Source organism: Aulonocara stuartgranti, assembly GCF_965226115.1.
Source record: "Aulonocara stuartgranti genome assembly, chromosome: 4".
NCBI lineage: Eukaryota > Metazoa > Chordata > Actinopteri > Cichliformes > Cichlidae > Aulonocara > Aulonocara stuartgranti.
The window spans coordinates 35866100-35880836 of NC_138942.1; the positions used below are offsets into that span (position 1 = coordinate 35866100).

Genomic DNA, 14737 nt, shown 5'->3' on the forward strand with positions numbered 1-14737 from the left:
ATTATTTTTATACGGCTTATCTCACTCGCCGTGACAGTACGGACCAGCCAGATATGGATCCAGCGGCAGTCACCCCACCCAGGGAGCTTCAGGAGGCCGTTATCGACTCTGCTTCTAAATTAATTTACCAGTGGTTAGAGCATGAGGGAGAAGCCTCTCTTTACTCGGTGGAAGCCAACCTACAACACCTTATTTCCGGTTATCCCTTGCTATTGGACTCTCTACATCCGCTCGTGCAGAATTTCGTTCTCCACGAGCTTCACCTACATCCCCCCCCCCCCCCGCCGCTACTGCTCGCCCACTTGCTTCAATGGAGGACGTGCCGTCCGTACCGCCGGATGAGGAGTTACCCGGCCCGTCGGAGCCGTCTCCACGGAGGAAGCGACGTTCGTGCCGCCGGCGCGGCACCCCACAGCCGGATTTCAGAATGTCAGAGCAGCTGGCTGTGGTGAGTGAAAGGGACACTTTTGTTGACTCTGTTGCTTCTGTGACTGTGGTTTCTGGGGCAATTTTTTGTGTTTCTACTGAGGATAACAATGATTTCTCACCCATGGCCATAGCTTCTAAGACTGCCTGTTCTGAACCCTCGTTCCATGTTTATGACTGTGTCCGCTCCATTGTCCCATCCTCGCTTCCATCCCAGTCAAATGCCAGGCCTGCCGCGCTGCCCTCAGTTCAGCCAGCAGCCGCGCTGCCCTCAGGTCAGTCAGCCACTCCACCACTTATTAGGACTCCACTACAATCGTCTCCGCTACCTGTAGGTCAGTCTGTAGCCGCTTCGCTGCCTATTGCTCTGTCGCCACCAGTTCAGCTGTCTGCCAGCTCATTTACTCAGCCCCTATCCTCACTGTCTCATTCAAAGCAGGGAACACACTTCACCACAATATCTGCTGGTTCTCTTAAGCTGGCCATGTCAGAGACAGTTGCTCCCTCAAGGGCCTCCCCAGAGGCTGGGTGTCAGTCACCAGCCAACTCTGGACCCCTAGAGGTCAAGACGCCAGCGCCAGCAGCCTCACCGGAGAGCTCACCAGAACAGTCTCAGCTCTCAGCACCCCCTGAGAGTTCAAGTGAGTTCACCCGTCCGCCTCCGTCCTCTGCTGAGTGTATTGGGGAACACTTTCAGCCCTCTGAGGACTGCATCCCACTGTTGCTGCCTGAGTCTAGCCACTGTGCTGCTCAGTCCCAGCCAGTGTCCACACTGGCAGAGATCTCCGTACCTGCTGCTTCAGTGTCTGTTTCCACTGGAGGGCCCGAGGAGCCCGTCCAGTCTCAAGCCATGTTAGCTGGGGGTTCAGGTGAACCCAGCCAGCGTCCTGCCTCGTCGGCTGGAGGGCCTGAGGAGCCCATGCTGCCTCAAGTTTTGTCTGCTGGGGGTTCGGGAGAACCCAGCCAGCCTCAAGTGTCGTCAGCTGGAGGGTCCAAGGAGCCCACCAAGCACCACGCCTCGTTAGCTGAGGGTCCTGGAGGACCCAGCCAGCACATCCTCACATCTGCTGACGGTCCGGGGAAGTCTGTTCAGCCGTCATCTGCTGAATCATCCCCCGCGACTTCTACATCACCACCTGCAGCATCACCGCCTGCAGCATCACCGCCTGCAGCATCGCTGCCGTCAGGTCCAGTCTCTGTGTCTTCATCCACGCCTTCGTCTTCGTCTGGTCCAGCTTCAGCTCCGCCTTCGTCTTCGCCTGGTCCTGCCTCGCCTGGTCCTGCCTCGCCTGGTCCTGCCTCACCTGGTCCTGCGGTTGCCACACCGCCGTCAGAGCCAGCTCGACCCGTTCCGCCTCGCCTCTGCCAGCCGTTTTCCGGGCCTCTAAGTTGGCATCATGGTCTTCGGGGACGGCCTCCGGAAAGAGTTCGTCGCCGCCGCTGCCATCTTGGCCGACCTCCGGACCTGCTCAGTGGGCACCACTGCCTTCCAAGTGGTCGGCCTCCAGAACTGTTGGCCCGCCGTTGCCGTGTGCACGGCCGGCCTCCAGAACTGTCTTGGTCTTTGTGTTGTCGACCCCCGGGTCGACCCCCTGAACTTTTCTTGGACTCTTGTTGAGCTCTAGTTTGGTTTTGTTTTTGATCTATTTTCCTGTGTTCTTGAACTGTTTTCTTGTGTATTTGGACTCTTGTGCTCCTTGTTTTTTGTTTCGTTTTAGAGCTGCACCCATCAATTTCCAGCCTCCGTAGTCCGGCCGGTCAGCCTCCCATATCTGTAGTTATGAATCCATGCGTTTCATTCATATATAACACACACAGCAGCACAGACAAGCAGCCATACACACTCAAAGCCAGACATCAACCTCATGTTAGCGTTAAACGTAACATACCATGAAACATTGATGATAATAATAATAATAATAATACATTTTATTTGAGGGTGCCAAAACCCAAGGTCACCTTAGAAAGAGAAAAGACGTCAATAAAACAGTAGATTAAAATAGATTCTAATAAATTAAAATACAGAAACCAGCAAACTACAACCACAAACAACAAAATAAAAAAACACAATTTGACAGCAAGTAAAATCTGTATTAAAGCGAGTAAGCCAGTTAATGGAGCTCATAGTACCCTATCACCCCTACAGAGCACTTTGCACTTTCTTCTTCACTCACTATGTGTTTAAACACTGCTCTGCATTTGATCATCAGTTATAATTAATCTCTGGCTCTATTTCACGCTGTGTCTGTTGTCCTGGCTGCCTCTCCTCACTCCTAATCAGTCATGGCAGATCACTGTGCCTCATTGAGTCTGGTTCTGCTGGAGGTTCCTTCCTGTTAAATGAGTTTTTTTTCTTCCCACTGTCGCTAACGTGCTTGCTCTTAGGGGTTCATATGATTCTGTAGGTTTTCTCTTGATCATTGTAGGGTCTTTACCTTACAATATAAAGCTCCTTGAGGCAAGTGTGGTTGTGATTTGGTTCTATACAAGTAAAATTGAATTGAACAGAGATGGATCCGATTACTTTTTTCAAGTAACGAGTAAAGTAAGGGATTACTATTGCAAAAACGGTAATTAGATTACCGTTACTTTCCCGTAGGAACGCTGCGTTACTGCGTTACTAAAACCGTGATTTTTTTGCGAGAATGTCTCATGACAGTGACGTAAGCGAGTGCGACGTTAGTGACAACAGCTGTGTGCAGATCAACAATGGATCACATATCGATTGTGGGAGAGAGTATGAGCGTGCAGCGTTTAAAGCGTGGAAGTACTGACCTTACTTTGAGTTTGATTCCATAAAAAGTGACAAAAACATTAGCGTCCGCTGTGCGTGGGAAGAAAACTTCTTTTTACAGCGAAAAAAACCCTAAACTTCCAACAAGCACCGAGTAGCTACGACATAATGGAAACTCACAGAGAAACTCGCGGATTCTTCCACTGACCGCGGCACACCTGCACCAGGGTAACCCTCCGCCTGCCCCACTCCTGCTTTACAGGTGAAAATAGAGCAACAGGACCGCTGAGTCTTTGACTTTATTTATTTTCTGCTGTGTTTTACTTGCATCTATTTGAAAGACTGAGTGTAAACACAAAATTTTTTTTATTTTATGTGCTGGAATGTGCAGAAAATAGGTTTAAATGTTAAACTAATTTATTCAACTCAGAGAATGTTGCAGATAATTAAATGTTTGCTTGATGCATAAAGTTAAAAGATTAAAACTAATAAAACAAGTTTTAAAAAGAGACTTTTCCATCTGATCACATTTTGTATGATGGATTATGTAGAAAAAGTAGAATTGGGCTGAAAGATCTATCACTTTATCACCTCTTCAGGTTGTAAATCGTGTTTTTAAAAAGTAACTAAGTAATTAATTACTTTCGAAAGTAAGTAATCAGTAAAGTAACGGGATTACTTTTTGGGGGAAGTAATCAGTAATTAGTTACTGATTACTTTTTTCAAGTAACTTGACCAACACTGTAATTGAATATGTTTCTTCTATCAGCCGTATGCTCCTGTTGACTGATGGCTATATATGATGGAAAACCAGCATGTCTTCTTGTTGCTGTTGTGGAAACGTGTGCAGGTGCAGTATACACATGGTGTGTGTCCCACTTTATGTGGGACTGGAAACGTTTTTATCTCTTGTCCCCCTGCCACACATTGAGATAGTGTACCAGATATCACCATATTTAATGAGCATTAATAACACGTCCCCCACACGTAGTTTGGCCAGTGTGCTTACTTTTAAACAATATGTGGATGAATATCGCAGAAAGAGTCACTGAGAGCTGCTTGGTGAAATGCCTCAAGGTTCTCTTAGGGCCACGTTGTAGGTGTTGTGACAGCGGCCATGCACGCCACTCAACTGCACAAACATATACATCAGTAATGGTATCCTCCCACACTTTGATCTTCCAGAAAATGCAGTGCAGCTCCCTTTCTGTAGGGGGCAGCCTTGTAACTGGAAATACTTGACAAGGATCAACCATCCTTTTAGTTTTCCTTGTCTCTTTCTGTTACATACACTCGTGCTGTCTCTCTCACTCTGTCTGTTATACACATAAACACACATGCACATGCCATCATGATAACAAAAGATGTACAAATATGTGTGGTGGAGCACGGGTGCGTATGTCTCCCAGTGATTGGGTCCAGCCTGTTTGATTTCTCAGTGTGGATTGGATAATCTCCTAATCTGATAATGACCCACTGTGGGGATTTAGTGATTAAAGTTCCAAGGCAAATGGTCGTTGCCATGGCAAAAGAAGATGAAACTGTTTGTGTGGCTGCACAGAACAGAACTGTCACATGTAATGTTGCATGGATATCAACATACGCATCTATGCTAGAGATGTATTGTCAACATGAATTCTCTTTGAATTCACTTTTCTATTGTCAGATGTTTTAGCTTTCAGGACTGAGGGCCAAACTTTTTGATGGACAAAGTGTTGGATTTTCGTCTTTTTATAGAAGCTCATGTTTTCATTTTCAGTTTGTTTGTGATGGTCTCTGTCTGGAGTTCCAGTTTTCTTTACTCAAACACTGTTTCACCTTTGTCTGTTTGCAGTCTGGCTGTTTTCCTTGTGAGTGTTCACAGCGTTTCTGCTGTGGTCAGGCTCATCTCAGGAGGACATGTACATTTATAACAGTTATCATCATCCTTGATTGCTGTACATAACAAGGGAGACACTTCCTGTTCTTCGAAAAGTTCCTCCAAGAACAATATAGGCACTTTTGGACCTCTTGTTTACATGCATGAATCTCTTTTAATACTTCAACTCACCAGCAGTTAACAGACAGACTCTCTAATGGAAGACAAAAGAATGCTGACATGCCGAAAGTGCAAACATTATGAATCAAAGGTATAAAAGTTTGCTTTTAACAGTTTTTTTCAAATAATGTAATGAAAAAAAACCCAGAATCTCAACATTAAACTCACCAAACAGACAAAAGCCATTCGCAGCCTGCTGCTTTTAGTCCAGTGGCTCAAAGAACCCTGAAGTTCTTCAAAGCATCTTTGGAAGATGCTTTGAAGAACTGCTAAGCTGCTCTCGCTATTAGATTAAAACATGCAGGATTCCATGTGTTATGCAATTCAGCTGCTGATGAAAGTGAACAAGTCTCATTTAGGTGGATTACCCAAAACATTGCTTTGCCATTTGAGAAATATGCAAAAAAACAAACAAACAAACAAACAAACCAATGAAACATGGATATGAGAGGAAATGTAAGAGTCCAGAGCAGGCAAGTCATTTCCCAGTGAAGATGGGACAACAACCAACTGCACCATTAATTCAGTTCATTCATTCATTTATTCAAACCGCACTCCGTACGTATGTGTGCGTGAGCTGTAGCACAGCCAATCAAATTAACCAGATTTTTTTAAGAAGAAAAAAAAAACACTCAAAAATGCTGCAAAGAGTTTTTTTTCCAGGTACATAAACTATGAAGTAGTCAACAAAAAAAAACGAAATGCAATATGCAAAACATGCAAGAAGAGAATCACAGACAGAGATGGAACAACTTCCAACTTTGTCCGACAGTTGAAGTTGCATAAAGAACGGTAGGTGGTGCTTCTCTTTGGCTACGATGAGATAGCTGACTTCATCTAACTTTGTGATCTCAACTAACTTTAATGTGTGTGTTGTCCTGCTATTTTAAAGCCGGACGCATCCAAGAATAACATGCAGCTTATCTCAGAATTGTGGGTAAAAATTATTCTTGGAGCTAGGTTTAATTGAGCTGCATTTTAAAGAGGTGCAATTTCACAATTTGTGTATATTTTCTAAGTTCACTATTTCGTCATGTGTTGAGAAAAACAGAGATTTAAAAATTACATGGTCTAATATTTACATTTAGCATAACTGCAACATTCTTCTTTTGTTTTTTTTAAAGACTCGAAAGGACTTGAAGTTCAAAGTTTCAGACTTGTGACTTTACTCGACTATTACACCAGTGACTTGAGACTCGACTCTGACTTGAGGATAAAGACTTAAGACTTACTTGAGACTTGCAAAACAATGACTTGGTCCCACCACTGCTCTCTCGTACTTTGTGTGTTAGTTAGAAGCTCCTCTGTTTGTACACTGGGCTTTTGTTTCATTTTAGATTGTGCTTCTGCCAGGTTAAAGCTCTTTACTCATCGTGGCCTCATGTCCTGGATTTGGAGCCTCCTCTCGTCTAACTACACAACAATGCAACTTCCTCCGTGTGCTGATGATTAGTCCCATGTAAGGCCTTGGTCATCCATGATTTTTTTCTCTTCCTTTCACTGGTACAATGAGCTACAGTAAGTTATCAGGGTTGAGCTGCTGTTGTCTTCCATCGTTTATTCTGTCCTGGAGCTATTATTTCAATGACAAAACAACCTTTATTAAGGTGGAATTCAGAAATTCAAAGGCAAAAAATAGAATCCAAAGTGCCACAGCTTATGCAAAGCAGCCATGAGTCGGGATAATGAACACAGACACTCTGAGCCTAAAGTGACTTTAGATACACAGGAGGTAAGAAGGGAAGTGGAGATACCTGGGGAACCTCGGAGCTGAAGTCAGTCAGGACGATGACAGACAGGAAATAAAACACCAGACAATAAAGTAAGACAGGAAGTGACTGACAAAGCTGACCTGCACACAGGTGAACAGGCTATGTGATATCTTATCTCACTTTAAACAGATACATGTAATGAAAAATAGAATTCAAATAACTACTTCTGTCAAGCTTAAAGGTTCCTTGTTACTCCTGGGAGAGATGTGGGGGCTTTACATACTATTTTATGTGTGCTGCAACATTACACAGCATTATAAAGAGACATACATAATAAAGTAAAAGCTTAATTCTGGTGTTACAGAAGAACACAAACACGATGGAACCAAAGACATTAGATAATTAACACAAAATAAAATCATTTCTTTTCTGTAGACTCACATTGTGTTCATTTGTTGGGAAACGACGACACAAAGAGACACAACAGTGTGTGCGTATGTATAAACAAAGGAGAGCGCACATCGCTGACATACTCGCTCAGCTGCTCATGCTCCCAGGCAAAAAAGAAACCAATAAAACACTGTGAGAAGCAACAAGAAGTGCAGTGATGTCCCAGCTCTTTTATGACTCAGATGTGCAACTTTGCATCTAATGGGATGTTTTAGTGAAGCATGCAGTGTGTTTACACCAGTGTTTCCCAGGCTTTTGGAGCCACGGCCCATATTTCACATTAGAAAAATCCCACAGCACACCACCAAACAGACATGTCACACAAAGCATACGGATCATTCTTCCACCAAATATAGCAGAACTGGCTCGGTTTGTCCCAGTATACCTTTGTTGCTTCCTTCTGACCACTACTCATGCTAGGGCCTTCATCTGGGTCGAGTTTTCTCCAGGACCAGGTCAGACTGAACACTTTCTTTTTAAACATCGTCTCACAGCATGACTGTTATTTAAGTTCTTCTTCGTCTTCTTCTGTTTTTACTGCCAGTTGGCAACACATTTATTAGAGCAGGTGGTTGTACTGCCCTCTAGTGGAAGAGAACGTCATTGTTCTGCCCGTTACTCACGCCGTCGCTTAGAGCACCAATCAGGTTGGCCAGTACTAATAATGTTCCACGGCACACCTGATCATTTCTCACAGTGGTTGGGAAACGCTGGTTTACACTGTGTGCAGCGTGGAAAGGGGAGTTAGTGATGAGAGCCTGTTACTTTAATCAGCTGCTTAAATCAATTTCCACTTTGCTCACTGGGATAGGACCGTGTCTCTTTGTGTTTTGTGGAAAGTGTCTGGGACTGTGAAGCCTTGCCTGGTGCAGGCTCTAAAGGATGAGATGCTTCACATTTGGAGACAAATCTCAGGTTGGCTACGACTGCAGTCAAGCATTAGCCAAGCTTACATCTGTGCTCCCAAAGCCTGCCTCTGGAGTCAGTACAAGACCTCAGGGTTTGGTAAGGGCCTGGAAAGACTCCAGCTTCTTTAATCCCAACAACTGGAAAACATCACAAACCTTGTCCTGGCTTTAGACAACTCACTGCTTTAACAGTTTTGAACTGTTTTTACTGTATCTCCGCTGTCACTGTAATAATGGTTTATTTTATTGAACCGAAAAACTGATAGATTGAACAGAAATGTTCCTTTTTGTTTTAATAACAATATCTTTAACCAGGTCTTGTAAACCTAAATGTGTAATCACATACGAGTCCATGTGATAGTCAGACTGGGCTCGGATCAGTTTTTTAAAAGCTTAAAAGTTGGATTTACCGGCACGGACTGAATTCATGAATCCAGCGTGTAGTCTGAACAGGATTCAGAGAGCGTCAGGGTCGATAACCACACTGCTGTCCTTTTAAAAAATATGATGTGGATCCACGCCAGATTAATCTGCTCGACAGCTGGTTTTAAATTTAGCTTGTTTATGGCATTTTGTTCATGGACAGACAGAACCTTGTACTATAACACACCCTAATATCAGCTGACTGGTTTAAATCTTAGTCACCTGCACAGAGAAGGCTAGTCCCCATACTGCACCAGTAATAAGGATAACTGTTTCTAAGTTACAGACCTGGGTTCATTTGTCAAACTTGCCATGCTGGTTCTCTCTGGGCTCCTGCTTGCCCCACTGAGCACAGCTATTTACTGTGTCTAATGAACCCATGCAGGCGATGTGGGATCTCCACACAGCCAAGCCTCAAACATGGACCTGGATGTGAAACTCTAGTTCATAGCTTGGCTTTTTACCCCATCAGTGACATCTGAATCACAATGGGGACATTAAGCTAACATAGCAGCTTAGTGCTGGTAATGGTAACATCAGTGATAGGGTTTATGCTTCAAACATCATCAATGTGTTATTTTAGCTGAACAAATCTGGGTGTCTTTAGTTTATCTGTTGTTTTTGTTTTGTTTTAATCAATTTCTGATCAAAATTACAGATATAAACATGGACCCGGGCTGTGTTGATGCTAACATGGACAAAACTCCGCTCAAAACAATCTATGTTGTACAGACTAAAAGTTTAAATGTACTTTCCAGGGACATGCAGGTTGTATATGAAACACACTGAGGCAAATACAGGACTATACACATAAAGTGAATGCTAATGGTGGTTAGACACAGGTGCACACAATCAACACAGTCACAGGCAGGAAGTAAAGCTAAATGCAAAAACAGAAGAAGGAAGAAGCTCAGAGACAGATGTGAAGTTAAGAACTAATAAACGTTAGTATGCACAGTAGCTAGAACTCAAAGAGTTAAGAAGAAAATGTAAAGAAGCAGGAATGAAAGAGAAAATATGTAAAGATAATTAGGGCAGCTTTAGTGTGAAGTAATAGCCATACAGACTGAAGCAAAGCAGACAAGAGCAAGAAAACCCCACTGAGCTGTAAGCAACTCCGTGTGTGTCATACAGTCTGATCTGTGCCTGGAGTATTTGAACAGCCTTCTTACAGAGGCCTATATTTAGCACGTGCTTGTGCTGTATGGATTTGTGTGCATAAGCTTATCATCACTTCATCAATTGGTACTCTCCATATCTGCTGGCAGCTGCGGAGCATCGTGATTGGAAATATGCAGAGCATATGTTAACAACCACAAGCTAACGTCCAGGCTTTTGCACCACAGCACAGACATGCTTCAAAGACTCAAAGTGCCTCTAGGATTTGCCAGGTAGGTTTTCAGGTTTTCAGCTGTTTCAGTGTCTCAGGCTGAAGCTGAATATCTCAGCACCCGGTGCTCCAGGAAACGTTCCTATGAATTTTCCTGTTATTTATTGTTTGTGTCAAAGACCTCCTGCAGCCTCACACCCGTGTCACTCAGAAAGTTTATTTGGGGGCAGCACTTTTTAATACAGCACACAAATAATGGTGTAATTACTGACCAGTCACCATGCATTTCTTTATTCGTGTAGGGGGGTAACTTTCAGCAACTAGAATTACCATATGAGAAAAATGTTTATGTATTTTCTAATTATTACGTGCCTTTGGGCAATTTGCAAATGACACTGTAAGGATCTACATGTAATAACAATGTCAGGAAATTCTAGAAGCAAGAACCTTAAAAAATATACTTAGTGTATTCTTTCTATTCAAACCTCCACTTGTGCTGTACCTGCCAGTGAGGATATTTTACTGATAGAAAATTACACCTCAAATCTAGAAAAGTTACGCACCAAACTGAATCAAAAAGAAGCTACAGAGTGTACACTGGAGCGCTCCCCCATTTATGAATGTAGTGTAACAGTGAATTCAAACACAGGCAGGTTCAGCAGGTTTTACCTGTGTCCGGTGGGAGGGGCACAGTCATGTTGCTGGGTGGAAACACACAAGAAACAGCTCAGTTACAGTCACCAGTGTTGCATCTTTAAGCGCTGTTGCCTCCATTTGATTGATTGATTTTGTCTTTGCATTAAATTCATTTTAGGGATCATGGATGAGGCTGTCTCTAACAAAAAAGCTTCCTAGCAGCACTGAGCTGAGACAGCACTGTGGTAACTTTTCTTTTTCTTTCTCGCATTTTTGTAACATTAGCTGATCAAAATAAAGCCAAAATGAAGAATCGTTGTTTGAGTAGTGAAGATGACAGCATAGACGGTCTGAATGCTAAAGATGAAGGCAGAGTAATGGATGTCATCTGGGGATTAAATTGCAGTTCCTAAATGGAGAGCAGGGCACTTGTGCATTAATGTGTTTAAAGGCTCGTAAGCCCCTCCTCTCTGGCTCAACAAGAACTTGTTAGCGCAGTGGCCAATATCGTCTTAAAAGAAGCTGTGGTTGATACAAATGGAAGTGTGGGTAGAATCTATGGAAAGACTCATGTTCACGCGTAACGAGGCCAAACACAATTAAACACGTTACCATCAAAGTAGCACAAACATCCAGAGAGAGGGGGAAAGGCAGATTCCGTTGAATGGAGCTGTTCCCAGCAACAAATAAAGCCGCTGCACAGCCACAGCAAGAGAAAATGACAGGTAGGGTGAGAAATGTGTGCGAAACAAACCACCGAATCATTTCCAGCCCCAGAGGGTTTTTTTTTTTTCATTTTCCGCCGACTTTAGTTATGTAAGAGATTAACCGTGTGGCTGAAGGTGGAGATGTTTGGAGCGCACAGGCTGCTTCGCTGGAATTAGTGCCTGTGCACCATCATGTGGCTGCTGGCTGAAGGCTGAACGCTGCGACCGAGCCTCCGCCTGTCTCACCGGAGAACCGGGCTCCATGTCAACATGCCAACGTTTTCAGTCATGTACAAAGGAGCGGTGATCATCAGCAGGTAAAGGCGAGCGGCTGCGTGTGCAGGTAGAGGTTAGTCTGTGTGACAGCAGCGGTGACACGATGCTGACAGCTGAACTCTGGAAACACGGAGATGCGTTTACTAACCATAACTCTGTCCCGTGGAAACCAAACACACCGCGTGTCTTCTCGGTCTTTTTCTGGTAACCGTGACGCTGACTGTCCGTCTGTAACACAGGCGCGTGGATCTGCTTCGTGTCTCACACGGAGCTGTGCTTCGTGCTCTTCTCTCAGGCTTATCGATATGTTCTAGTTTTCCGCGTGAAATGATGCAGTGATCTTTCTTGCATGCGCTACAAACGGATGAGCTCCACATCAGAGACCAAGTGCGTCCCAAGTTTCCTTTGAAAAGAGCCTCTATGAGGCACTTTATCGGCTCTCATTAGCGGGTTCCATTGTGGACATTTAATGTTCAGTCTGTGCTTTTACTGTGTGGCTCATTGATTTTGTAAATGTTGCTGATTTGATGATCCATGTTTTACCAAAGTTGGAACATTTACTGACAGACGTTTGGAAGCTTGTCTCATCGACATTTTATCCGTTAGGGTGAATGATGCAGTCGGCAGTGTGGAGCTGCTTCAGTTATGTTTACAATATGTTTCTCATGCCACAAGTTATACTTCATCCATGTGTGTCTAACAACACAACCACTGAGTTTTTTGAATGGCACCAAGCTTCAGCGAGTGTATTCGTGACTCCGGTCATGCCCATAGACTGTATGAACCTTACAAACAAATAAATAAAATGTTATTTATACAGCACCTTTCTAGACAGTGTCACAAAGTGCTGCACATAAGATAACAAATAATAAAAGGAAAAAAAAACAATATAAAACAGGCAAAAATTAATCAAAAACAGTTAAAAAGGTGAGTTTTGAGTTGTTTTTTAAAAACAACGACTGAGTCCACAGTTCTTAATGTTTGGGGGAGAGAGTTCCACAGTCTCGGGGCCACAGTGGCAAAAGCTCTGTCACCCTTAGTTCTCATCTTAGTCTTTTTTATAGCAAGTAAGCCCTGATCTGATTACCTCAGGGACCTGCTAGGGACATATGGCTGTAGCAGATCAGAGATGTAGACTGGTGCCAGTCCATGCAAGGCTCCGAATGTCAAGACCAGGAACTTAAAATGGACTCTAAATTCCACAGGAAGCCAGTGAAGCTGAGATAGCAATGGTGTCACATGTGAATTTAGGATGACCTAAAACCAGAGACCATCACAGAAAAGGATCGGTGATGTAGATATGAGGAGAACCACTCTAAGGCAGTTCCAGATACACCAACCCAGTGTTGAAGCCTTTCAAGGAGGATGTGGTAGTCAACACTGTCAAAAGCCGATGTGAGGTCCAACATAAGTAGGACAGAGTATTTTCCTGCATCATTACTCATCAAAATGTCATTTGAGACCCTAAGAAGGGCTGTTTCTGTGGAGTGAGCTCATTTTTGGCATTTATTAGACAGAGATTGAGCATTAAAAAGCGCCATATTCAGCGAGGTAGAAGCCTCAGTATTTGCAGGGGCTCGAGTTACAGGACATAGATACTTTTGAGTAGTGATGGGTCGTTCGCGAACGAAATGGCTCTTAGAGCCGACTCTTTGACGTGAACGACGCGAGCCGGCTCCTTATCGCGAGCCGGCTCCTTATCGCGAGCCGTCACGTGGGTTTTTTTTTTTTCTTTCTCTCAGCCTCTCTCTCTCTCTCTCTCTCGCACTTTTTTCCGCTTCACTCTGCACGCGAGCCTTGTGCTTTACGCTGGGCAGAGGGGGGAGGGGCGGTAGTTACACTCAGTAGCACAGGAACAGAGCCAGAGAGAGAGAAAGAGAGGCAGGGACAACAACATTAGAAAGGTATAGTAATCATCCACAACTATTTTCGGTTGCAGATGATAAAGGATTGAGAAAGTTTATTCATGCAGGTCCATATGACAGAGAATATGCATGTTCTTTCTGTTTTCATATTATAATTTATATTTAATTGTGTTGTGGTTTGCAGTGTTTTGTGTTCTTTTCACTTTAAATTTGTGAAAGGAAAAAGCTGAAAATTTAAATAGTTAAAACTTGAAATGTGAATAGTTGATTTTTGTATTATATGATTTATTTATTACATTTTATGTGGCGTGAATAAATAAAAGTATATTTACGGTGGCCCCTAGAGACAAAGCACATACAAACTTCAAATCACGTACGAACTCTGAAGCATGTACAAACTCCAAAACACGTAAAAACACGTACAAACTCCAAAACACGTAAAAACTCCAAAAACACGTAAAAACACGTACAAACTCCGAAGCACGTAAAAACTCAGAAGCATATAAAAACTCAGAAGCACATAAAAACTCAAAACACGTACAAAAGACAACAGAAGTGCTCCAGGATGCTGGGCGCAGTGTTGAGCCTTTGTTATCTTGTGGCTACACAAGCCAGCAAGTACCAACGACCGGATTTGGTGTGTGGTAATAACAGGTAAATGAACTTTTTTTTAAATTATTTGAATATATATATGAGTGCCTGTGTATAAATACACAAACAATACACACATGCTTTCAATTGTGTAATTTAAGTGATCTAGTAGCTCTGCTTTGGAAGTTCAGTTCATGCTAGAAATGTGTTTTGGAGTTTGTACGTGTTTTGTCTCTAGGGGCCACCGCATATATTTATATATAAACATATATAAATAAAACCACTTGTTTTTACGTTAGTAATTCCTTTTGTGCATAATTTTATATTATTGTTAATAATAAATTAATTAAAGCAACAAAACAACCTGAAGAGCCGGTTCGGAGCCGAAAGAGCCGGCTCTTTTTAGTGAGCCGAACCGAAAGAGCCGGATCTCTAAAAAGAGCCGGAAATCCCATCACTACTTTTGAGTATCTACGTTTGAGCCATCACGCTCGTAGAATCCACTCACCGAGGGAATAAAGGGCCAGACGGCAGAAGAGTCTGGATAAACCCTCCTCAGACAGGGAAGTGGAAGACAAGTCCCCCTCCATGGAGCTTTTCCGAGCACAGGAGACAAGGTCTGCTCGGCGTTTCTTACCAGC

The 14737-nt window shown here is 43.4% G+C and overlaps 1 protein-coding gene across 9 annotated transcripts in view; it reads left to right on the forward strand.

Annotated features, from left to right (window-relative positions):
• Window positions 1–9925: 9925 nt before the first annotated feature.
• The window catches only part of LOC309704955 (syntaxin-binding protein 4), a 60400-nt gene continuing 55588 nt past the window's right edge, over window positions 9926–14737 (forward strand). For 3 of the 9 annotated variants that reach the window (XM_082530479.1, XM_082530484.1, XM_082530487.1), the window contains exons 1-3: window positions 9926–10082; window positions 10836–10902; window positions 11470–11681. In XM_082530479.1, the coding sequence (XP_082386605.1) occupies window positions 11635–11681 (47 nt within the window). In that variant the 5' untranslated portion in view covers window positions 9926–10082; window positions 10836–10902; window positions 11470–11634. Of the gene's footprint in view, window positions 10083–10835; window positions 10903–11134; window positions 11383–11469; window positions 11682–13411; window positions 13545–14737 lie in introns of those variants that run through there. The other 6 variants (XM_082530482.1, XM_082530486.1, XM_082530481.1 and 3 more) reach the window with 6 other exon arrangements.